The 25,973-nt window shown below is 43.9% G+C and overlaps 2 protein-coding genes across 7 annotated transcripts in view; one reads left to right on the top strand and one right to left on the bottom strand.

Annotated features, from left to right (window-relative positions):
• The window catches only part of FRYL (FRY like transcription coactivator), a 411,199-nt gene that overhangs the window by 13,568 nt on the left and 371,658 nt on the right, over nucleotides 1-25,973 (top strand). For 4 of the 6 annotated variants that reach the window (XM_065598065.1, XM_065598067.1, XM_065598066.1 and 1 more), the window contains exon 2: nucleotides 18,953-19,162. The exons of the other annotated variants lie outside the window; for them this stretch is intronic. In XM_065598065.1, coding sequence (XP_065454137.1) covers nucleotides 19,149-19,162 — 14 coding nt within the window. In that variant the 5' untranslated portion in view covers nucleotides 18,953-19,148. The remainder of the gene's footprint in view (nucleotides 1-18,952; nucleotides 19,163-25,973) is intronic. 6 annotated transcript variants of the gene reach the window in all.
• Nucleotides 3,443-5,494, bottom strand: LOC135983988 (uncharacterized). The gene is made up of 2 exons (XM_065598077.1): nucleotides 4,809-5,494; nucleotides 3,443-3,985 (listed from the first exon to the last, which is right to left on the bottom strand). Exons 1-2 carry the CDS (start codon nucleotides 5,374-5,376, stop codon nucleotides 3,579-3,581), a joined length of 975 nt encoding a protein of 324 aa, XP_065454149.1. The 5' UTR covers nucleotides 5,377-5,494; the 3' UTR covers nucleotides 3,443-3,578.

A 25,973-nucleotide genomic window follows, 5' to 3' on the forward strand; every position in this document is an offset into this window, starting at 1 on the left:
AGCATTGCACTATGGGTAGCTATCCCACAGTTCCCGCAGTCTCCGCCGCCCCTTGGAATTCTGGGTTGAGATCCCAATGCCCGGATGATGCAAAACAGTGTCGCGGGCGGTTCTGGGTACATATCGTCAGGCCCCTCCCCCCCCGTCACAGCAACGGCAGACAATAGATTCGCGCCTTTTTTCCTGGGTTACCTGTGCAGACAACATACCACGGCAAGCATGGAGCCCGCTCAGCTCAGCTGAGCTCACCGTCACCATATGTCCTCTGGGTGCCGGCAGACGTGGGACTGCATTGCTACACAGCAGCAGCTGCTAACTGCCTTTTGGAGGTAGACGGTGCAGTAGACTGGTAGCCTTCATCGGCGATCTGGGTGCTGGCAGCCGTGGGGCTGCATTGCACCAGCCCCTTGCCTTTTGGCAGTAGATGGTGTATTACGACTGTTAACCGTCCTGTTACAAGTTGGGTCATCGCACATTAGCAGAGTCTTCCCTGAGCAGCAGATCGTGCAATAGGCCTGAAGACCATCGTCATACACTAACTGCCAAGCGCCCAGTATTTGCTGCCAAGCACCCAGAAAGATGCCGAGGGCTACCAGTCACGCTGCACCATCGTCTTAAGATGTAAAAAATAGATTTGCTCTGTATTCATTTGCTTCCCCCTCCCTCCGTCAAATCAACGGCCTGCTAAACCCAGGGTTTTCAGTTTAATCTTTGGGGGGGCCATTCTGTGTGACAGTTGTTTGTGTTTCTCCCTGATGCACAGCCACCGTTCTTGATTTTAATTCCCTGTACCTGTACGCCATGTCGTCACTCGGCCCGCCCTCCCTCCTTCCCCTAGTCCGTCAGATACTACTTTCGCGCCTCTTTTTTGAATTCTGGGTTGAGATCCCAATGCCCGGATGATGCAAAACAGCGTCGCGGGCGGTTCTGGGTACATGTCGTCAGGCCCCTCCCCCCTCGTCACAGCAACGGCAGACAATAGATTCGCGCCTTTTTACCTGGGTTACCTGTGCAGACAACATACCACGGCAAGCATGGAGCCCGCTCAGCTCAGCTGAGCTCACCGTCACCATATGTCCTCTGGGTGCCGGCATTGCTACACGGCAGCAGCTGCTAACTGCCTTTTGGCGGTAGACGGTGTAGCATGAGTAATAGCCGTGGGGCTGGCAGCCGTAGGGCTGCATTGCACAAGCCCCTTGCCAGGAGATGGTATATTATGACTGGTACCCATCATCGTCGTACTGGAGTGGCTGTCAATCATGGCCACCTGGGCAGACATGCTACTGTTTCGATGATGATGGCTACCAGTCGTAGTATACTATTTTCTGCCAATTGCCCAGTATTGTCTCCTAAGCACCCAGAAGAGGCCGAGGGCAATGCTGGGTGCTGGCGGACGTGGGGCTGGCAGACGTGGGGCTGCATTGCTACACAGCAGCAGCCCCTTGCCTTTTGGTAGAAGATGGTATATTACAATTGATATCCGTCGTCATCATACTGCAGAGGCTATCACTCATGCTGCACCGTCGGCTGCCAGCTTAAGATGTAAAAAATAGATTTGTTCTGTATTCATTTGCTTCCCCTTCCTCCGTGAAATCAACGGCCTGCTAAGCCCAGGGTTTTCAGTTTAATCTTTGGGGGGACCATTCTGTGTGACAGTTGTTTGTGTTTCTCCCTGATGCACAGCCACCTTTCTTGATTTTAATTCCCTGTTCCTGTACCTGTACGCCATGTCGTCACTCGGCCCTCCCTCCCTCCCGCTCTCCCTCCTTCTCCTGGTCCATCAGATACTAGTTTCGCGCCTTTTTTCTGACCAGGCGCCATAGCTAGCACTGGGATCATGTAGCCCGCTCAGATCACCGCGGCAATTATGAGCACTATGAACACCACACGCATTGTCCTGGAGTATATGCAGAGCCAGGACATGCGAAGGCGAAACCCGGACCAGCCGAGGAGGCGATTGCAGCGCGGCGAAGAGAGTGATGAGGAAATTGACATGGACATAGACCTCTCACAAGGCACAGGCCCCAGCAATGTGGAAATCATGGTGTCACTGGGGCAGGTTCATGCCGTGGAACGCCGATTCTGGGCCCGGGAAACAAGCACAGACTGGTGGGACCGCATCGTGCTGCAGGTATGGGATGATTCCCAGTGGCTGCGAAACTTTCGCATGCGTAAGGGCACTTTCATGGAACTTTATGACTTGCTTTCCCCTGCCCTGAAACGCCAGGATACCAAGATGAGAGCAGCCCTCACAGTTGAGAAGCGAGTGGCTATAGCCCTGTGGAAGCTTGCAACGGCAGACAGCTACCGGTCAGTCGGGAATCAATTTGGAGTGGGCAAATCTACGGTGGGGGCTGCTGTGATCCAATTTGCCAGGGCAATGAAAGACCTGGTGATATCAAGGGTAGTGACTCTGGGCAACGTGCAGTCAATAGTGGATGGTTTTGCTGAAACTGTGGCGGAGCCATAGACGGAACCCATATCCCTATCTTGTCACCGGAGCACCAAGCCACCGACTACGTAAACCGCAAGGGGTACTTTTCAATGCTTCTGCAAGCCCTGGTGGATCACAAGGGACGTTTCACCAACATCAACGTGGGATGGCCGGGAAAGGAACATGATGCTCGCGTCTTCAGGAACTTTGCTCTGTTTCGAAAGCTGGAGGAAGGGACTTTCTTCCCGGACCAGAAAGTAACCGTTGGGGATGTTGAAATGCCTATCGTGATCCTTGGGGACCCAGCCTACCCCTTAATGCCATGGCTCGTGAAGCCGTACACAGGCAGCCTGGACAGGAGTCAGGACCTGTTCAACTACAGGCTGAGCAAATGCCGAATGGTGGTGGAATGTGCATTTGGACGTTTAAAAGCGCGCTGGCGCAGCTTACTGACTCGCTCAGACCTCAGCGAAAAGAATATCCCCATTGTTATTGCTGCTTGCTGTGCGCTCCACAATATCTGTGAGAGTAAGGGGGAGACCTTTATGGCGGGGTGGGAGGTGAGGCAACTCGCCTGGCCGCTGATTACGCGCAGCCAGACACCATGGCGGTTAGAGGAGCACAGCAGGGCGCGGTGCGCATCAGAGAAGCTTTGAAAACGAGTTTTGTGACTGGCCAGGCTACTGTGTGAAACTTCTGTTTGTTTCTCCTTGATGAACCCTCCAAACCCCCCCCCCCCGACTCGGTTCACTCTACTTCCCTGTAAACCAACCACCCCACCCTCCCCTCCCCAATTCGAGCACCGCTTGCAGAGGCAATAAAGTCATTGTTTTTTCACATTCATGCATTCTTTATTAGTCCCTCACAGAAGTAGGGGGTAAAGTATCAGGGGGTAGCCGTGTTAGTCTGTATCTACAAAAACAACAAGGAGTCTGGTGGCACCTCCAGACTCCTTGTTGTTTTTGTAGAAGTAAGGGGATAATTGCCAAGGTAGCCTGGGATGGGTGGGGGAGGAGGGATGAAAAAGGACACACTGCATTTTAAAACTTTAAGTCTTATTGAAGGCCAGCCTCCTGATGCTTGGGCGATCATCTGGGGTGGAGTGACTGGGTGGATGGAGGCCCCCCCACCGTGTTCTTGGGCGTCAGGGTGAGGAGACTATGGAACTTGGGGAGGAGGGCTGTTGGTTAAACAGGGGCTGTAGCGGCGGTCTCTGCTCCTGCTGCCTTTCCTGCAGCTCAACCATACGCTCGAGCATATCAGTTTGATGCTCCAGCAGACGGAGCATTGACTCTTGCCGTCTGTCTGCAAGCTGACGCCACCTATCGTCTTCAGCCCGCCACTTGCTCTTTTCATCCCGCCATTCAGCCCGCCACCTCTCCTCTCGTTCATATTGTGCTTTTCTCATGTCCGACATTGACTGCCGCCACGCATTCTGCTGTGCTCTGTCAGCGTGGGAGGACATCTGCAGCTCCGTGAACATATCGTCCCTCGTCCTACGTTTTCTCTTTCTAATGTTCACTAGCCTCTGCGAAGGAGAAACATTTGCAGCTGGTGGAGGAGAAGGGAGAGGTGGTTAAAAAAGACACATTTTAGAGAACAATGGGTACACTCTTTCATTACAAGGTCGCATATTTCGGCTTGCAGGCAGCCATGGTAGGCCACAGTGTTTTGGCTTTTTTAACCTTCTTAACATGCGGGAAAGGTTTCAAACAGCAGCGCATTTCCCATATCAAGGATGAATTGGGTTGCCCATTTAAAATGGGTTTTCAATGTAAAAGGAGGGGCTGCGGTTTCCCGGTTAACATGCGGCACAAACCCAAGTAAACCCCCCCTCCCCCACACACACACGATTCTCTGGGATGATCACTTCACCCCTCCCCCCACCGCATGGTTAACAGCGGGGAACATTTCTGTTCAGAAGAGCAGGAACAGGCGCCTCTGAATGTCCCCTTAATAAAATCACCCCATTTCAACCAGGTGACCGTGAATGATATCACTCTCCTGAGGATAACAAAGAGAGATAAGGAATGGATATTGTCTGCATGCCAGCAAACACCGGGACCATACGCTGCCATGCTTTGTTATGCAATGATTCCAGGCTACGTGCTACTGGCCTGGCGTGGTAAAGTGTCCTACCATGGCGGACGGGATAAGGCAGCCCTCCCCAGAAACCTTTTGCAAACGCTTTGGGAGTACATAAAGGAGAGCTTTCTGGAGATGTCCCTGGAGGATTTCCGCTCCATCCCCATACACGTTAACAGACTTTTCCAGTAGATGTACTGGCCGCGATTGCCAGGGCAAATTAATCATTAAACACGCTTGCTTTTAAACCATGTGTAATGTTTACAAATATTTACAAAGGTACACTCACCAGAGGTCTCCTGTGTGCCCTGAGGGTCTTGGGTGAGTTCGGGGGTTACTGGTTCCAGGTCCAGGGTAACAAACATATCCTGGCTGTTGGGGAAACCGGTCTCTCCGCTTCCTTGCTGCTGTGAGCTACCTACAGTACCTCCATCCTCATCTTCCTCGTTCCCCGAACCGTCTTCCCTGTGTGTTTCTCCAGTGAGAGAGTCATAGCACACGGTTGGGGTAGTGGTGGCTGCACCCCCTAGGATCGCATGCAGCTCCGTGTAGAAGCGGCAAGTTTGCGGCTCTGCCCCGGACCTTCCGTTTGCTTCTCTGGCTTTGTGGTAAGCTTGCCGTAGCTCCTTAATTTTCACGCGGCACTGCTGTGTGTCCCTGTTATGGCCTCGGTCCTTCATGGCCTTGGAGATCTTTTCTAATACTTTGCCATTTCTTTTACTGCTACGGAGTTCAGCTATCACTGCTTCATCTCCCCATATGGCGAGCAGATCCCGTACCTCCCGTTCGGTCCATGCTGGAGCTCTTTTGCGATCCTGGGACTCCATCACGGTTACCTGTGCTGATGAGCTCTGCATGGTCACCTGTGCTCTCCACGCTGAGCAAACAGGAAATGAAATTCAAACATTCGCGGGTCTTTTCCTGTCTACCTGGTCAGTGCATCTGAGTTGAGAGTGCTGTCCAGAGCGGTCACAATGAAGCACTGTGGGATAGCTTCCGGAGGCCAATAACGTCGAATTCCGTCCACACTACCCCAATTCCGACCCGCAAAGGCCGGTTTTATCGCTAATCCCCTCGTCGGAGGTGGTGTAAAGAAACCGGTTTAAAGGACCCTTTAAGTCGAAAGAAAGGGCTTCGTTGTGTGGACGTGTCCAGGCTTAATTCGATTTAACGCTGCTAAAGTCGACCTAAACCCGTAGTGTAGACCAGGCCATTGTCTTCAGATTCAAACATCTTTAGAGTGTCAGCCAACCTTCGCCAGACAAATGATGGAACTACATGATACCTCCTTCCTGATCACACCATTTAACAAATGAATAATGTTTCAGAGCACGCAGGGTCTCAGATGCTAGAATGAAGCCACAGAGCACAGTTGAATTGCTTATCAGCAAGCATTCGATCTGCACTACAAGCTGCATACACATCAGAAACAACAACAGGGTCTAGCAGTCTTGCATCTCCCCAGAATTTCCCAGTACATTCAGTAAAACAGTATAGGGTGTGAAAATCACCCAGGCTGATTACATTGGGAGAGAGTCCATTTAATTTGCTGAACTACAGCATACTGCTGCTGATTAATGGCTGAAGGCATGCTGCTGTCCTAAAGCTGCTGACATTTCCTTATGTTTCAGCATTGTAGCCTAGACTGTGGCCATGTTAGGTGGTTTGGCATTCATAATAGGTGCATATGCAAATGATGTGTAGGTGCTCTTCTTTGTTGCAAGCTTGTGATTGAAACCAGTCCAAAATGGAATCACTTGAGTGGAAACAATATCAATGTCATTTGGTATTGGTAGAACATCACAGGGTAGTAGTCTTAAAAGACATCAGGAGAGATCTCTGACAATGTATACTTGTAGGTGACTAGAGTTTTTTCTCAAGTACTCTTTCATGATGAGTTGGTTCTGGATGTGCTCAAGGTTTTTCAATTGCTGCATAGGAGACACTGATTGCCGGGGGAGAGAGTAAGTGACTCTTTTTTTCTCTCCCATGCTTCAGTGATAGTCCAGCATTACTAGAAATATCTACAGACTGTCCTTGAAATACGATGTTGTAGCCATTGAATGGAAGGTATTCTTTTCATCAACGGTGTCTGTGTTGATGTCTGTTGTAATATTCTTCATGGATGCCATTTCCATCAGTATGACATGGTACAGTTCCATTTGGAATTAACACACTTCCCTGGAGTCTTTTTCATAGAATCATAGAATATCAGAGTTGGAAGGGACCTCAAGAGGTCATCTAGTCCAACCCCCTGCTCAAAGCAGGACCAATTCCCAGCTAAATCATCCCAGCCAGGGCTTTGTCAAACCGGGCCTTAAAAACCTCCAAGGAAGGAGACTCCACCACCTCCCTAGGTAACGCATTCCAGTGTTTCACCACCCTCCTAGTGAAATAGTTTTTCCTGATATCCAACCTGGACCTCCCCCACTGCAACTTGAGACCATTGCTCCTTGTTCTGTCATCTGCCACCACTGAGAACAGCCGAGCTCCATCCTCTTCAGGTAGTTTTTCCTTCAGTTTTTGCAGCGCTAGTGATGAACTACCTCAATTCATCATAATTGATTCAGAATCCATGAAGATGTAGTATGTTAATTAAATTGCTAGAACCAAACTCATGGCGTAGCTGTGCAGCAATGCTTATGTGCAGTGGTGTGATAACTTTTGAACTGTTAAATACTATGCACTCTGCAGTTGAAAGGCATCTTCTTTGAATGTCTTCTGAAGGATGATACTCATTGATTGCTGAAGTATATTCCTCTTTATCGATCAACCAAAGGACAAATTCCTGCACCGGTTGGGGTACAAAAGTAGCTGACGTCTAAACTACAGTCATTCAGGCTTTGGATAATATTCCGAGGCTTTAATTTTGGCTGTTTCACACTGAAGGATTAAAGTGGCATTATACAAACCCACTTGTTTATTTGAAAGCTGTTCTTCAGGCTCACTTGTCAGAAGAACAGTCACAAAACATTTTGATAATTTTAAGTTCCTGCTTCAGATTTATAGCAGCTTGGATAGCATCTGCTAATGTTGTGCTGCATAGAACAGTGGTTGACTTGCCTTAGCTATGCTGTGCAGGGCATAAAATTGCAGAAACATGATGTCTGTAACTTGTTACCGGAATATCTTGCAGTTATTATAACTGAAGGAAAAAGGGCTTTGTCTTTGTAGCAGCTTGGATAGGAGAAGAGGATTCTTATTGTACAATCATCTGCTAAAACACAGTGTTACAAGATGACTGTGTTGTTGCAGTGTAATTTAGATAGTTTTGCTTTAAGATTTATTTTACTCCGGTAAGAAGAAAGGCAGGTTGAGTGACAAACTACATCCTTAGCAGTCAAGTCTTCCGTAGATATTCTGCTCAACATGTCATCTCCTCTTTGAAGTGCTGCCTCCATTACATTGGTTGGTCTCTCAAATGTTTCTGTTTTATGAAGTTTCTTGTGTGTGTGCTCAAGCAAACAGTACAAAAGGACCAGTTATTGGAGGACATGGTTGCTCTGGTTTATAAGGCAGCAGGTAAATGTGATGCTTTCTGCTTAGATCAGGGGTCTCAAACACGGCCCGCGGGGTTCTTTCATGCGGCCCGCCAAGCTCCCCCCACCTCTCTGCCTACCCTGTGGCGCTGAAGCCCTGCGCCGCTCCCTGATGCGGCTGGAGCTATGTCCCTGCAGCCCCGGGCGGGGGGAGTAGAGGCTCTGTGCTCTCACTTCTATGCACTGCTCCCCGCAGCTACATTGGCTGGGAATGGGGAACCACGGCCAATGGGAGCTTTGGGGGAGGTACCTAGAGGAGCAGCAAGAGCAGTACATGGCACCGTTTCCTGCTCCCCCCTTGCCTCCCCCCAGGGACTCCGGCTGCTTCCTGGAGTGGAGCGGGGCCAGGGCAGGCAGGCAGGGAGCCTGCCCTGGCCACGGTGCACGGCTCGGCCACCCCAGAGCTGCTCTAGGTAAGTGGCGCCTGGCCGGAGCCTGCACCCCTCCTGCACCCCAACCCCCTGTCCGGAGCCCCCTGACACATCCCACACCCCTCACACACCTCAACTCCCTGCCCTAAGTCCCCTGCCACACCATGCACCCCAACCCCCTGCTGCACCCCTCACCCCTGCACACCCCAACTCCCTGCCCTGAGCCCCCATCACACCCCCTGCACTCCCTGCCTTGAGCCTCCTGCTGCACCCTGACGCCCTGAGCCCCCTGCCGTGCCCTGCACACCTCCTGCACCTCAACTCCCTGCCCTGAGCCCCCGCCACACCCCTCCTGCACCCCCTGGGGACAGGGAGGGGGCAGAGTTGGGGTGAGGACTTAGGGGAAGGGGTTGGAATGGGGGCAGGGAAGGGGTTTTGAAGAGGCAGGGCCTCATGAAAGGGGTGGTGGGTGTGGGGCCGGGGGCAGCAAGGGGTGGGTGTCAGTGATGCAGCCCTCAGGCCAATGCACTAGTCCTCATGCGGCCCTCGTGGTCATTTGAGTTTGAGACCCCCTGGCTTAGATTGAGTCTGTTTTCTTTCCTGGGTTATTGTCACGCTGTCTGGACTGGCTCAGGTTTGTGAGTGCCTTCTTCAGGACAGACTGTCAGTAAAGAAGGCAGACATCCTAAACTTAGATTTCACCAAGCCAGTGACAAAAGTGAACTCCTGGACCACAGACAGTCCTCTTAGACTCTCCAGTCTAGCTTGCCACCCAGACAAACTGGACTTTGTGATAAAATGGTTACTTACACCAAAAATCACATAACATTTAGGTTGCTTCCAGTCCCAAGAGACTAGTCATTTACCCCAGATCAATTGGTTCTCTAGTTCTTACACCAAAGACAACACTGGTAGTCAACTCTATAATTAAAGGATTATTAGCTAAGAAAAGGAAATGAGAGTTATTGAGAGGTTAAAGCGGGTAAAATTATTTGCACAGGTGAGTCACAGTTTGTAATTCCAAGTGGCTGCAGTGATGTAATAAACTTCCAGTTTCCCAAAACTCTTTTCAGGGTACCCAGATTGTCTCTGGGGATCTCACTTTGCATCTGGTACACTTCCCTGTAAGAGTCCAAACAGTCCAGAGATGCAGGATCTTTCCTTCAATCCATACTTACAACTGCTTCTCACAGAAAACAAGCTGACAGTCACTACCCACATAGGCATTTTCTTTGTTGATGGAGAGTGAGGAATGCATTTTGACTTTGGATCATCCCACACAATGATCACTTGCTTTGAAATGAGCACTTTTCTGTTAAAGTTCTTCATTTGCATTCAACAAGGCTTCTTTCTTATTTGATAGGTTATCTAGTTACAGGGGTATAAACAATGTAAATGTATGTTACTACATTATAATGGCATGAAGATCAGTGAAAACAATGCAAGTAACATCCCACTAGTTTTCATGAAGTTGTTAAATGTATGAGTGTATTTGGTGTTTCAATCATTTTGATCTATACTAATACACAAGTGAATTGGCCTGGGGATTTGGCATAAGTGGGCATCTCGTCTGCTAGTGTCACAAGTACTACTCTGACATGCTTGTGTATTTCTGAAAGCAACCCCTGTGACAGAGTACTGTTGACACATCATCTAAATTAGAAAACTCATCCAGGAAGTGCCAATACAATTAATCTCTCCTGGTTTAACAGCATCACAGAATTCTGTCCAGCACTGGTGGCTTTTGACTTTTTTTTTTGCATTCTTTTGATTTCTTCTTTTGACAGCACTTTTTTTTCAGTTTGAAGAGTCTTTCTTGTTAATGTCAGCTTCCAGGGGCTAGTATCCTCCATGTCTTCATATACTGTAACTTCACTGTAGAGGTAAAACTTGCAGCATGTGTATTGTTAGCATTACTACCATCACCATCTTTCATTTTGTGCAAGTGTACAGATTTGTGCTAAACTAGCTCTATTGTAGTATCAAAATTGCCATTTCTGTTTAGTGAGCACTTTGAAGTCCAATATGAGATTTTGTTTTATTGTCATCTGTAACGCTAATACTAGCCTGTGCATAGGTGTCACTGAACTAAAAAGCTATTTTCTTGAATATTTCAGAGGCTTGTGCTGCATGCATGGGCGATTGCATCACACCTTATCTAAAGGTACATAAAATAAACTTTCAAATTACATATGTGTGTGTAGAATGGGTACTTTAAACTCCAAAAAATGAGCCTTTTTGGAGAATTGCTGCATGCCTATTATGTTATAGCATTTGGTAGCATTGACAGTCTCTGCTTAGAAAAGGCCCAGAAGCGGGCATCATGGGGATTTGCAGGTTATGACTGTAATTAAAAGCAAGTCTGTAGAAGGAGGAAAAGCTTATGCATAGTCTGCTCACACATCCTAGCTCTGGACAGTCTGACACAAAATTATCCAGTAAAATAAAAATATTGTTAGAAAAAATTGAAAACACTAATTAAAACTACCAGAGAATAATTAAGTAGGACAAATAAATAATTTGACATGTGAATTGGAAAAGTAAAACAAGACTACGCATACTGTCCTAAAATTCAGGAAAAACTATCAATTCTTTATTGTCTGTAGTTGAACATTTTGGGATATTGCTAAGTGCATTGATGCATAGCATTTCCACAAACCTGACCTCTGCTGCTATCAAGTATAGGATATGCTGCAGTTTTCATTTTCAGTATAACTGAGATCAGAATTGTGATCTATGCTAGCTGTGATACTGATGAACTTACTAAAGAATGTTTTCTAAAAAGTATAATTGGGTTTCTACCTTGTATGTTAAGCCACAGTACTAGCCATTCCCTCTCCCCTTCCATCAGTTCAGGATTATAGCCAAGCAAACTGTAGCTTATCCTTACTTCTGTACTTGCAATGAACAGCTAGCTATTTCAGATCTCTAAAAAGGCCATCAAACTGGCATTGGTTGTATTAGTATCAATTGAGAAGTATAAATTACTGTACTGAAAAGCACATTGAAGCACTTTAAGGCAAAATCCACTATTCACTCTGTCTTCAAAGGAGAATTTACATCATTGCATATTGTGTGTTGCAGGCTGATAACTTTTGTGCAGTTGTGCACTTGATTTTTCTTCCTTTAGCATCTGCTTTGCAGTCATAAGTAAATAATTGAAGCAATCTTACAAGGATTTTAATGGAGATATACCTATCTCATAGAACTGGAAGGGGCCCTCAAAAGGTCATCGAGTCCAGCCCCCTGCCTTCACTAGCAGGACCAAGTACTGATTTTGCCTCCGATCCCTAAGTGGCCCCCTCAAGGATTGAACTCACAACCCTGGGTTTAGCAGGCCAATGCTCAAACCACTGAGCTATCCTCCCCCTGGAGGCTGTTAGTTCTATAGACTTTCTTTTTTGTTATATTATCATTATAAAATGTTACCAAAGTTTGTGTCATTTGAGATTTTTAAAATCTTCACCCGTTTCAAGTCTAAATGAACATGAGGGTCTCTAAATTTTTAGGAATCAAAACTCTTTGACACATTTTTCTGATCTGGCTGAACATTCTGAAACATGTTTATAATTTTTGCAGCGCCTTTGTTGGAGTACAGTGGAGGCTAATGTGGATTTGTGATGAGAAGTATTGGGTGTGTGTCAAGGGGGAGGAATGAATGATTCAGAATAAGACTTCTTATCTTGACTTCAACACTGATGTGTGAAAATTCAGAGAATTTCAGACAGCTTCTCAGCAAACTATTACTTCTGTGTTTTTTAGAATGCAGAATAACTTATTTTCTGGAATTCTGTTAAAATGAACCAGTAAATCAGCATATTACAATTTGACCCAAGATTGTGAACATGGAGTCCAAGTAGAAAATGGCACAATAGACTGTAAAAACTCCTCATTTTAAGGACCATGTCTTCCTGCTTATTTGTACAGCACCTAACACAGTGGAGCCCTGATTATGACTGATGCCTGCAGGTGCCACTGCAATATATACTCCTATTTTCCAGTCCAATGCTAAGATTTGTGTTTTCTGCAATGTGAACTATGCTCAGATTTCTTTCTCACTGAAAATAATATTTTTGCCTCTGTATAGTATCTCTCATGCAAAGTTCTCAAATGAGCTGTGGTGCAAACGTAGTATTTGCTCTCTGGAACTACTGCGCATGGAGGAAGTTTGTCTATTGATGTACTCCAGGCTAGAATGGCAAAGTTTATCTTGTCGTCAACAATTATTGTGTTTTTATGTATAGGGTTTGAAACTGGATTTAAAAACTCCTGTTGACTTCAGTAGGAGCAGGACTAGGCTTGTGGTTTTGGTTGCATCTCGTAGTGTTTTGATATTAAATTAATATATTTTACATCTAGGCAAATGACTATGTATAGATTTCTATTGGTTCCTACTGGTGGTGGTACTAGCTGAAAAACATTGATAATATTTTCCATTAAATATCTTTTCCTCTTTATTCAGGGCTAACATTCTAGATGACAGATGACCTAGTCATTTTTGGACATTAAATGGAAATGTATTTTGTTGTCTTTTGACTTATCAGTCACACAATCTAGAGCGGGGTAGGCAACCTATGGCACGCGTGCCAAAGGCGGCACATGAGTTGATTTTCAGTGGCACTCACACTGCCCGGGTCCTGGCCACCGGTTCAGGGGGCTCTGCATTTTAATTTAATTTTAAATGAAGATTCTTAAACATTTTAAAAACCTTATTTACTTTACATACAACAATAGTTTAGTTATATATTATAGACTTATAGAAAGAGGCCTTCTAAAAAAGTTAAAATGTATTACTGGCACGTGAAACCTAGAGTGAATAAATGAAGCCACGGCAGACAACTTCTGAAAGGTTGCCGACCCCTGATCTAGAATCTTCAAAAGGAGGATAAGGATAAAAGAAGTGCATATGTCTTATTGATTGTTTGTTTTTGCTTTATACCAGTAGCTTTATGTTTTGGACACTGGCATTCTTATTCAGAAAACTGTTAAAGATGTTGAAATGTCTTGTCCTACTAACTTCAATGAGAATACTTTCAGTAACTCCAGAATTGTTTCAGAGATAAAAGAATGTGAAGTTGTAAAATTGAAATCTGCATTGCCCTGGACATAATATATCCTTTATGCAGACATTATATATCCTTTATGCAGACATTGGGTACTTGAGTCAGTCTCTTAAAAGTAGGAAGTTGTCAAATGTAACTTTCAAAAATTAATTTTCTACTTCTCAAGTTCCTGGATGATGCAATATTGGTTTAAAATCCTGAATATACTGTGTATACTCGTTCATAAGCTGAATATTTTTGGTGACTCATCAAAGTGACGCATCAAAGAGCGCAGGTCAGCTTATAAACGTGTCTACACCAAAATTTGATGATTTTAAACTCTGTGGAATCATTGAATTGAATATCTAATACATTGTCGTTTTGTTTACCTGGAGCGTCTGCAGGCATGGAGCCCCTCAGCTCCCTGTGGCTGTGGTTTGCCGTTCCCAGCCAACGGGAGCTGCGGGAAGTGACACGCAAACCGCGTGCCACTGGGAGCTGAGGGGCTCCATGCCTGTTAATGCTCCAGGTAAACAAAACGTCCAGGCTCACTAGAGGCTTACCCTAACGGGCCAGGAGCCAAAGTTTGCCAACCCCTGAAATATAGGGTCGGCTTATGAAAGCGTCATATTGTTTTTGCTATTTTTACTTAACCATCTTGGGGGGTCGGCTTGAAAACGAACGGGCTAATGAACGAGTGTATGCGGTATATCTTCAATCCCCTTAAGTTGTTTCATAACTTCTTTTAATACACAACTTGCATGCTGATTAATTCCTTAATTTTCTGTAAGCACATCTATATTCCTAATGGACTAGAAACTGAGTTTAGACTCTAGAACTGTGTCTACAGCTGGAATTTTCTGAAGTTCTTCTGCCATTGCTCTAATGATGGTGCAGCTTCATGGGTTCTAGCAGCAGTGGTGGTTCTAGGCCTTAAGTACACTAGACATCTTATTTACTTCTTAAAATTCTTAGCAGTAGAGCTCTAATGGTAGGAATGCTGTTGTAGACCTGGTGGTTGCTGGCATTTTGATGCCGGGTTATGCACAACTGCTGTATGTTTAGACAGTGATATGGTGTTCAGAACACTAGTATGAGAGAGTGCTGCCTAAAACCTAGATGTAGTGCATTAGTCTACCAAGTAGGTTACTCCTGTGGGAATTCTATGCTACTGTGCAATGAAGAATTTGTGCAGAATTAATGTTCCCTGAAGAATTTTACTTTTTCCCGCAGCATTTGTGATTTCCACCAAAATGCTTTCTTTTGGTGGAAATGACAAATTTCAGCTTTGCGCATGCCTGGGGCTGTCGGCTGGAGCCCAGCAGAGCGGCGCTTCCTGAATCTTTTTTGTTGTCTGTATTGTTACAGACATAATTGCTGACAGGTATTTTGAAATACATTACCAATATAATTGAAACTCGAGTGATTATGTTGTGTTATTTTGACAAAAATATGCAGAATTTTGCAGAATTTTAAAATTTGATGTGCAGAATTTTTAATTTTTTTTTGATGCAGAATTCCCCAAAGAGTAGTAAGTAATGCTGCTGGCGGGGGGGAGAGAGGATCAGTGATACTCTGTTTTGGTCTCCCTAATGTATAGTAACACTTTTGTTTGACAGGAAATATTAAGAAAATCATTATTTCCAGATGATGAAAGTTCAACTGGACTTAATGTGTTAATTTTTTCCCCTTGAGTCATATTTGCATCTTAAGTTTAACAAACAAACCAGCCCTCACACTTTGGGAAGAAGGATCACCTTAACAGTCTTAACAGGTCACTGTCTGACCTTGCATCACCATCTTTTTGGTTGTGGGGGTGGGGATGTTAAGTCATTCTTTTCAGTCCTTGATTTACCTACATCCCTTCTGTTGGGACGACTGAAACTCCGAATTGTATAGTGGCAGTTGAAAACTCAAGCCTTAATGCCCTGAGACAGTCCACAGAAAGATTTAGCTGTGATCAATCTAGCATGCTAAAAATAGTGTAGCCATGGTGGCATGAGTGGTGTACGGGATAGGCCTCTGAGTACATACCTAGGATCTCGGACAGGATTACACTTGGGGCTGCAAGCCTGTGACACCTCAGCTGCCCTTCTACTTTCAGCAGGCAAGCTCAATCAGAGCTAGCGCGGGTAAGTCTCATTGAGCTGAAAATGTCACCTTCCAGCTCCCGTGTGGACTTACACTTAGGCTTTAGTCTTGTGCAGATTCATTTGCAGGTTTGGGGCCTTGCTTTCTGGTTTCTTAATAAATAGAATCCTAGCAAAAGTAAACCTTACCCATTATTCCTAAAGAGCTCTAGGTTCAGTATTGCCCTATGCTATCTTTGTTTGGCTCTGGCTGGTTCTGCTTATTAGTTCCCAGAAGTTTCCCTAAGGGTTTTAGAACCCTCCAGGCCTCTATGTTTCAGTGACTTCAGGCTTAAGCATCTAGCCTTCCTAAAACACTCAATAGCATTGTTTCTTATTGAGGAAGGAAAGTCTTGTGGCTAAGGCACTGGTCTGGGACTTAAAAGACTATTTTTTCTATGAATAGACAAGTACAATGTGTAGCATATAAGAACTCTGGTCAAGAATAAAGGCCCTGTCATGCTAGGTGTTGCATGGAAAAATAACAAATAGTACCTCTGCTCTAGTTTCAATTCCCACCTCTTCCTTGCACAGGTATTTTAAGCTCTTTGGCCCATTTCCTCATCTGAAAAATTGTAACAACAATACTTCCTTTTTCTGTCTTGTCTGTAAGCTCTTTAGTCCAGGGACTGTCTTATTATGGGCTTGTAGTGTCTAGAGAGGGGACCTCTAAATTCTACTTCTGCACTAAAAGGATGACTAAAATAAGTTCCTAGATCAATTTATATCAATCAACACTTCTCATCTTAACCCCCCCAAAAAGAAAGTCAGAAGATTCCTTGAAAGGTGAAGACCTTAAGTTTCCCTCCCCGCCCTCAAAAGCTGCTCCAGATGTTTTCCTTCTGAAAAAATAAAGACATTAGAAATTTCAGGTGGCTTTGGCAAAGTTTCCAGGGAAGGTGAGAGTCAAAATCTGTCTGTTGTGCACTTATGAAAGATGTGCAAAATTCACTGAGCATCCTTTTAACAGTTAAAGTGTCAAAAGATAAACTCTCTCTTCATAATGACCTAAGTGGAGGTGAAACTAGTGTAGTCTGTGGGGTCTTGTGTGGCTGAATTTTGCTAACTTCATGTTCACATTTTATGAATCTTACGTGGTCCCCCAAACTTAATGAACAGATTGAAGCTTCTGGTGTTGGGTGGTGGTGGTGGTGATTTTGTCATGTTGGATCTCCTTTTTCCTCACTGGGTTGAGGAGAATTGCAAAATATATACACTGTTATATCTTTGAATTACTTTGGTACAAATTCTGGCACCAAACCTCCCTTTTGACCCTTCTACCTTGCCTTCCAACTTGTAGTGTGAGGAAATTTTTGCAAAATTATTTTCCTGGTTTGTTCCTGCTCCATTGAAGTTAAGTGGAGTTTCACTGTTGACTGCAAATAGAGCAGGATTAAGCTCTATAATGGGAAGATGCTGTAGTGAACACTATAAAGAGAGGCTGCTCTTGCATGGACTTGCATAAGTCAGTCACACGTTCAGGCAAGATGTGTTGGTTCCTAGTGAGTCACTTTTATTTAACCATTGAATCAGTGTTCACAACTAAACTGGCTCTGGATTGTTGCCTGCATTTTCTTGATGCAGTCTTAAAAGTCGTCATTATACTTCTTTCTCTTCCCCGTGCTCTCATTTTGCACCCTCACAGAAACTAATGGACTGCAGTTTGTCAATGGGACTGTCAGCACCACAAGCACAATTCCTAACACTTGAGTGAAATTATTATCTATTATTGCAGGAAGGCTTTCACAATAGGACAAGTCTTGTAAAATGCTCTGAAAAAAGTTAGTATTCGGTTTAATCTTGTTTCCTCCACTAGGTTGTTCAACATTTGGGGCTCTCAACCAAGAGTGCCCCCTCTCTGACTCTCACTAACTTTTGTTCTGGGTGTAGTCCAGGAGGAGTACATCTGTCTTGATAAATCTTGAATGGATCTTTGTTTATGTTGTACAGAAGAAACTCACAAATAGTGGGAACTTGGGGCTTGTCCATGTAAAAAAGGTGACCTGCATGACAAGCCACCTAGGGTGACCAGATGCCCAAATTTTATAGGGATAGTTCCAATATTTGGGGTTTTGTCTTATGTAGGTGCCTATCACTCTCCAGAAATCTGTACTAGTAACAACTTGACTTGTTTTGTTAAAGCATTACATTGTATCTTAGTTTATATAACTTGCTTCTAATGTTGCAAAACCTTAGATTTCCTCTGGGCAGCCTGCTCCCAATCTTTTTGAAACCTAACTCTTCTGGATGTAGCTTGCTCTTTAATTTTTTAAAATTCTGTACATCTTAACTAGATTTTATCATGTGCTCCTGGAAAACTGTAATTAGGAAGTAGAACCAATTGTGTATTTTTTTTTTAAAGTAGATCATGTGTCATTGGGAGTGTGTTTCCCCTGGTTTTCCATTGTTTACTTCTAAGAGGAAACCAGTAAATGCTTGTTGCATCAGAACTCTGATAAAATGGTTCTTTGAGTACAGCTCTGTTTATATGCCTGGAGTCTTTCATACAATGAGCAAATGAAATTCTGCTTATGAGAACTAAGTGAACGGGAGATGTAGACTGCTGTTGCATGTTGAGACTTGAATTGTTGAAAGTAGTTAAAATTGCTTGATCTGCCTCCAGGGTAAAATTAATAATTCTCCTAAATATTAAAGTGTTTGCTATAGTTTGTTAGTATGGAAGGAGAACAAAAAAAGCAAACCCTGCAGTGTAGGCAAGTTGCAACATGAGTGTAACTTACAAGCAAATTTCCACAGTAGGGGAATCTCTTGCTTAAGCTCATGATTTTTGTGGTGCCTCATTAAGGAGGCACAGCTGCAGTTAAAATGGTGAATTTGTCTTTCTTATAAAGCGATTTGGCTCCACAGAGACAGTATAAATATTTCTGAATGGAATTTCTCTCAATAGTGAGAGCTCATATACATATGATTGAAACAGAAAAACTTATCAAGTTTAAATATATATAAAACTCAATAGGTAAACTCTCTTAATATAAAAAAGTATGCATTTTGCTTCATGTATGTACACATTTCCATAAAATATGAAACAGAATCTTATGGTGAGATCTGATCCTTTTAAACACTTGGGATCTGGAAAGATCAGTGTCTAATTTTCTGTTCTAGGAAAGAGAATTTACTAACTCATTTCTGAATAAAGATTACTAATTCTGAAATCTAAGATCTATGTTTTATTTCTTGTGGCTTTTCATTTTTAAAAAGTTGTGTTTTAAGGTTCTTTGTGAAAAATTCTGGATATTGTTGGCCACTTTCAGTGATTAACTGTCTCTTAATTGCAAACTGCTATGAGAATTGACTAAGCTATTTTTCCCCTCTTCCCCTCTTTTTCTTTCAGACATTTAAACTTAATTTCTTTGTACCATACCTGGAGCCTTTACTCTTGTTCAGCTGTATACCAGGTGACTCATAGCTGTACGCATCTTTGTATCTACTTTCACGTCCTCAAAGCACAAGTTGGACTCCTGGAAAGAAATGTCATGATGGATCCGTCTTAAGTGTGGTGCACTAACAATTTACATTGTTGATCAACAATGCCTTCCAAGTGGTAAGACCATATTCAAAAATTATCACATTATGGAACAAAAGATACATTTAGATGGATTGTCTGAATACTTTTCCCTACTTATGTCCCTGTGCTATTGTATGTGTAACTTCATACAAGAGCTTCAACTAATACTTCCGATATCGGATGCTACTTACTTGGCATTAGGGAATTAGTGTAGATAGAGCATTGAAAGGGACTGTCTCATCTCTCATTACTTTTCTCATGTACGCAAGGGTACCAGTTTAACTAAATCAGTGCAACCCTCTTGTGTAGACACCTGTTTTTGGAAGAGTACCTTATACCAATTTTCATTCAAGTTGATTCCTTACTGCTACTGATGAGTCACAAGGCATCCTTATTGTTACTCATAAGGCACTCTTAAACCGAAATAGTTGTCTACAGAAGGGGGTTGCATTAATATAACTAAATCAGTATCTAAGCAAGTTCTAAATCTTCCTTTTAGGATGTTGTAATTCATTAACACTTAATGACTCTGTAATACTGATAGGCTATGTTGCTTTTACTGGTGGCCTTTGAGAACAGGCTTGAGGCATGTTGATGGACCACGATTGGGAAATCTTGCAGTTCTGTTGCCTCTGCTATAGTATTTATCCACAGAAACAGAGGATTCTTCTTCCAGTGCCGGTCCCTATGTGTATCCCACACAAGGGATATGCATGTGCACCACACTCATGAGTCTGGAATTTTCTTAGCAAGCAGTCTCCGTTGGTTGTGCATGTGCCTTATATCTTTGTGCTCTAAACTGAGGTTATAAAGGAGCGTGCAGCTTGATGCCTTTCCAGTTCCTTCTTATTACTGTATGGTTTAAGTTGGAATCTTTGGTGTCCTTGGCTCCTCTTCTACTATGTCACTTCTGTAAACATATTGTAAATAATTTTGGTTTTTAGTATTTTTTTTTTAGTATAATGTAAATAGGTCCATCTACCCCACCTCCAAGAAAGCTGGTATTCTGCCCAAAGTTTCTGGATTCAAAAACTGTTTCCTGCCCTCACTGTTTTTCTGTGAGTGATGAACATCAATTCTTCCTCTATTGCCTGGGTTAGGCTCACATCTCCCCCACGAGTTCTGCACTTGGCTGTCAGGAACTGAGATTTAGAAAATATCTGATGGAGAAGACAATGAGACCACAATCAGATGTGGGCTGCCCTCCCTCCCCCCATACATCAGTCTCATCAAGCAGGCACTTGGTGATATTTTTGGCTAAACCGCATGCCTCAGATGAAGAGAGGAGAGTTCATTCTCTGGATGTCTAAAGGGAACTGGCCTCTTATCTACAAAGAACAGAATTTGTTACAAAGACACCTCCATATATTTGTTTCTATAGCAGTGAGATCAAGGGGTCAAGCTATATCGGTGCAGACTTTGAAAATGAGTATCTGGTTGTGTTATCCTTTGCTGTCACCTAGCTCCCAGCTGTATACCCCTCTCTCTCCCTCTGCCCTACTTGCTGGTGGGGGTGAGAGCTCATTCCACGAGAGCACAAGCAACCTTTGCTGCATCTCTGAGACATGTACCTCTTCTAGAAATTTGTAGGGCAGCTACTTGGAGCTCCATGCACACCTTCACAAGACATTATACCTTGGTTCAATCTTGTACTGGAGATACAGCTGTGGAGACAGCAGTATTACAATCAGCTATCACTTCTGTGTCCTCGCACCCACCTCCTGTTTTGACCACTGCTTGGTAACCTCCCATATGTGGAACACACTTTGGAACCATCACTCTAAAAAGAAATGGAGGTTACTTACCTGTCACTGGAGGTTCTTTGAGATGTGTGGTCCATATCCATATTCAGCTACCCACCCTCTGTCCCTTCTGCTGCGTATCAACTGGATTTGTGGTAAGAATAGGAACTAGAGAGGTGTCGATCCACACTGTCCTTTATCTCCTCAGTTTGGAGCACGAATAGAGCCATAGCACATATGCAGACCAATGGACACTGCTTGCTAAAAAAACTGGACTCTTACTCATGCTGCACATACGTATCTCATTTGTGGAATACAGATAGGAACCACACACCTCAAAGAACCTCCAGTTACAGGTGAGTACATTAATTACCTACATTTTCAATCTTCAATGACTTAAACATCCTATTATGTCAGAAAATCATGCTCAGAACTGGATCCCATTGCCTACTCTGATACTACAGTACATTATATTGCAGTGCAATTTTTTTTTTAAAAGAGAAGTATACAGCCATATTGAATTCATTCTAATATGTATTGTTGGTACTGATAGTAAATAATGCCTCAGTGTACTTTACTCCCCAAACTTGCTTTGGACACCGGTCTTCATTCCTGGTCTGGTGATGAAGTTTTGACCCTTGTATCTTTCCTCTCAAACTTGCTACCTGCTGGATTACTGACTCATTGTCAGAGTAGTGAATTCAGAGGTACAGAATATGATGATTGGAACTTGCTACCTCTTGTTTAGAATCATAGAAATGTAGGACTAGAAAGGACCTTGATAGGCCATCTAATTCAGTCCTATGTACTGGGGCAGAACTATATATGAACTAGATTCTAGACCATCCCTGACAGGTTTTTGTCTTATCTGTTCTTAAAAACTTCCAATGACTGAGATTCCACAGCCTCCCTAGGTAACTTATTCTAGTATTTAATTACCCTTGCAGTTTGGAAGGTTCCCCCACTCCCTGCAATAGCCAACCTAAATCTCCCCTGCTGCAATTTAAGCCTATTACTTCTTGTCTTGTTCTCAGTGGATAAGGAGAACAATTTATCACCCTCCTCTAACAACCTTTTACGTACTTGCAGACTGTTATCATGTCCCCCTCCAGTCTTATCTTCTCTAGACTAAATAAACATATTTTTAACAGGACTGTATCCAAAAATTCTCTCAGGCATGGGTACCTCTGTTGTACTCCTCCTTTAGCACTTCTAGCATGGGAATGAAAGTTTCAGATCCTGTTCTTTTTGAAGCCACATAGATACCAAGATGATAAATGTCTGACATGTCATATCTGGGTAGAAGCCTTCTCCAAACATGTGCACAAAGATCACTGTACAGAGCTAATAAGCATGTTGCTGTGGTGGCTAAATGTTAGTCTTCAATAAACTGTCAAATCCGAGATCTCTAACTTGTTTTGCTACTAACTGCACCAATGAAAGAAAATCAGTGGTAGAATGGATTGGATAATGTAGTTCCCCATCAAAGGATTTGCTCAGAGTTAAGGATATCAGATTTTCTATAATATGACAGTGCTGCAACACTGTGTTGGCAACACAAACAAATTCTGCAGGCAGTAAACTGGTGGAGCACCAAATTTTCTGTTTTGAGTACTGAAACCATGTTTAAAAATAACTTTAGACACAAAAGTATATGGGAACACGGGCATACTGATTAAAGAGATATACATGTTAATAAAAAGCAGAATAGGCTAGCTGTTGTATGAAAGACCCAAATATTTAGGTAAGAAATAGATCTGTCTTTAGATATTTATCTTTTCATAGGCGGCACATGTCTATCTGATTCTATATATTCTTGAGGAGCAAAAACTGGTAACACACTTTGTCTGACTGAAAAAAATCACTTAAAATGGCAACAGCAAACATTTAGGTTAGTTCTCCTTCGAGTGCTTGTGCACATAAATATATTCCACTGCAGGTGTATGAGCTCCCAGTCCACTCATGTCAGAGACTTTTGCCAGCGGTACTACTCGGCAGCGCAGGTGCCCCTACTCTCCTTGTGCTCTCAGGTGGGGGCATGAAAGGGGCGTGTCCTACCACTCACTCTCAGTTCCTTCCCACCTCTTGTGTCTAGAGTTGAAGCTCCCTGAAGCATTTGCTTCGGTTAGCCAGCATCTTTTAGCTTTTAGCTGTTAGTAGTTTGCTTATTTAGTTACAGTTTAGTAGTTACTTGGGAATTTTTCCATATTAAAATCCTCCAAGAGTTAAGCAGTGTGCTATGTGCAGGGCTGCTCTTGCCATCACCGATAGGAACAAGAGCTGTTTGATTTCTTGTGGTAAGGAACAAATGCCCTACCTATACCTCCTGCCCCATCAGGACTAGAAGACAGAGGGATTTTTGTCTTAAAGTTCACCTCATGAAAGAGCTGATGTGTCCTGCATTGGAGCTGAGCCCCTTTGTGAGGCAAAGGACTTAGAAACAACAAGGAGCGCCCCTCTAACTGCTTTTGATTCAAAGCACAAGTTTGGTGACAAATGTCACACTTCACTGTCAGCCTTGTTGATTGGACTTCAGATATTCTGTGCTGACATGAGCATAAAGTATAGGTTTTCTCCCTGGAAGTCTTCTGGTAAGTCCTCTAGTACTGCTGGTCTCATCTGGGACAGCACCATCAACTCTGGTTCATTCAGGGCTGTTCAGACTGGTGTCTTCACCTGTACCGGGTCCTTCTTTCTCCTTTCATCTGATTCAGTCTACCTCTGCACTGTTGGCATTGTTACGCATACCTGTGGTGCCCCTCTTCCCGCAGGGCTTTTTGTCAGTAAAGGATCTTCTTTACCTTTCCCTAATGGACTCTCCTTTGCTGCAACCAACACCAGTGTTCTCTGCTTCACTGATGCATCTGGGCAGTGTTGATGCACTCGGACATCACTGCTGTCAGTTCCATTTCAGAATTGTCTCTTTGACCTATTAATCTGGCACCAGTCACTTGCATGGGTTCCAGCCATCCCAATCTTCTCTTTCCTTGAAGCCCAATGTGTCTTCTATACCTAGACCACCTACATCCCCACTGGGGACTGCTCCTCCCTATTCTGAAGAGACTTGTATTTCTTCTTCAGACTCTGAAAGGGATGAACATGTTTCACCTTTGAGATCTTTTAGACCACCTTACATGATTTCTACAACTAGGAAACCTAAAGGCCAGAAATGGTTTTTCTATAGGGAAGCTCCAGAATGGCATCTCCTGCCATAGATTGCTCAGACTATGTAGTATCCTCTGATCTTACTGGTCTTGGTGTACTCCGGGCGACCCTGAATCTCCATCATGGTCACTCTCTAGAGGAAGTCTCATCCAATGCAGGAAACCTCTGCTCAGGATCCTGCTATCATCCTTCCACCTTCTGTGCTGGACCCCCTGGAGGAGAGGAGAATTAATAGAAGAACCCTTAGATATTCTCCATCTTTCTTCATCTTCACCAGATGTTGACCTCCTCCAGAGGATTTCAGAAATTTTCAGGATCTCATGAGGAGAGTAGCTACTTCTTTAGTAGTGCAGGCACAGCTTGTGCAAAAGAATCCCCACATCCTCCTTGAAGAGTTGCCATTTCTATCAATGAAGCCTTACTGGAGCTAGCAAAAAAACTTTGGCAGACCTCGGCCTCTATACGTCCTATGGCCAAGTGAATGGATAGGAGAAATCATGTGCTCAATGAGATTTTGACTTTTTTTTTTTTTTTTTTTTTAAATCCATCCTGCGCCTGATTCCTTGGTGGTCATAACTACTACTGAGTCTCATCAATCCTGTCCTAAAGCCTGTTGCAGGGATAAGGAATTAAAGAGGCTAGATTTATACAGCTGAAAGGCTTATTCCACCACTACTCTCCTGACAACAATGTGAGAGTTGCCTCTGCATTTTCCCCATCAGTTTAAGTTCTGTGAGGTTGAGGACAGAATGACATAGACTTTAAAAATGCCTTTGTTCCAGTGGAAGAAATCTCTCACCCCATCTGATATTGTGGGTTCTTCTACAAACATTATGACCCTCCCTCCTTTGGAAGTGCTGTTACAATGTGCTCAGACAGCTTGTGCTATTCCTGCATCCAGCCGGTCTATGTCAAAAGAAACTGTCAAGACAAACTGTACTGGCTGCCTCATGAAAGATTTTCATTCTTCCACACTTCTCATGCTCCCAGTTTTGCTGGTGGTGGTTGTAACAGTATTGAGTTAAAAAAAGAGGCCAAGTTCACTGCATGTGACAAAGAAGGCATAAGGTGCATACTTTGGGCAGCAGGAGGTTTCTCTTCTGTCTCACTAAGCATCAGTAACTCTAACAGTCTGTAATGTCCAGGTATCAGTACCATCTATGGGAGAAAATGGCTATATTTGCTGTGGCCCTCACTGCTGACTGAAGGAAGTTAACCAGGGTTCTGATAGCAGAAGGACTGTTTAGTGGCCAAGCATAGTCTGAGATTATCATTTTGACTCCTCTGATGCAGTACCATCAGCCATAACTTTGAGACAGCACACGTCTCAGATCATCTGGTGGTCTACCAGAAACTAGGACGCAGGTGTGGTGCCTTTCAGGGGTGATTACTTGTTCAGTGTGAGAAATGAAGAGGTCCTACGGTGGGAAAATGTGACCACCAGGTGAACAGACAGATCCCTAGGGGTCTACCAACGCCCAAGAAGGCCTTGGGTGTCTGGTTTTAGATAGTATAGATAACAGTAGTTGTCCTCATCTTCATATTTCTCACAGTGATGCCAGTACCAGCATCACAACCTCGTCTTGTGCAGCAACAACGGATGAAGAACTTTAAACCCATAATAAAAGGCAAACAAACATCTTCTTTGTCTTCTGCCTTAGACCTCAAGTTTTGATGTGTGGCTCAAGTGCTTCGGACCAACTTTGAATCCCTCCTTTTTTCGGAAACGCTTTGCCACTCGTTCAGTGCCTGAAGTATCATCACCCCAGACAAATGGATTCTGGAAATAGTTCAAAGGGGTTATTCTCTGCAATTTGAATCCTTCCCTCTTTCCAACCTGCCCTCCATCCCTCTTAGGGACCCCTCTCAAGAGAACCTACTGAAATCAGAGGTTTACTCACTCCTGGAGGTGGAAGGCTATACAAGTGGTGCCAAGGGAA

This window comes from Chrysemys picta, chromosome 5 (assembly GCF_011386835.1).
Source record: "Chrysemys picta bellii isolate R12L10 chromosome 5, ASM1138683v2, whole genome shotgun sequence".
Lineage (NCBI taxonomy): Eukaryota > Metazoa > Chordata > Testudines > Emydidae > Chrysemys > Chrysemys picta.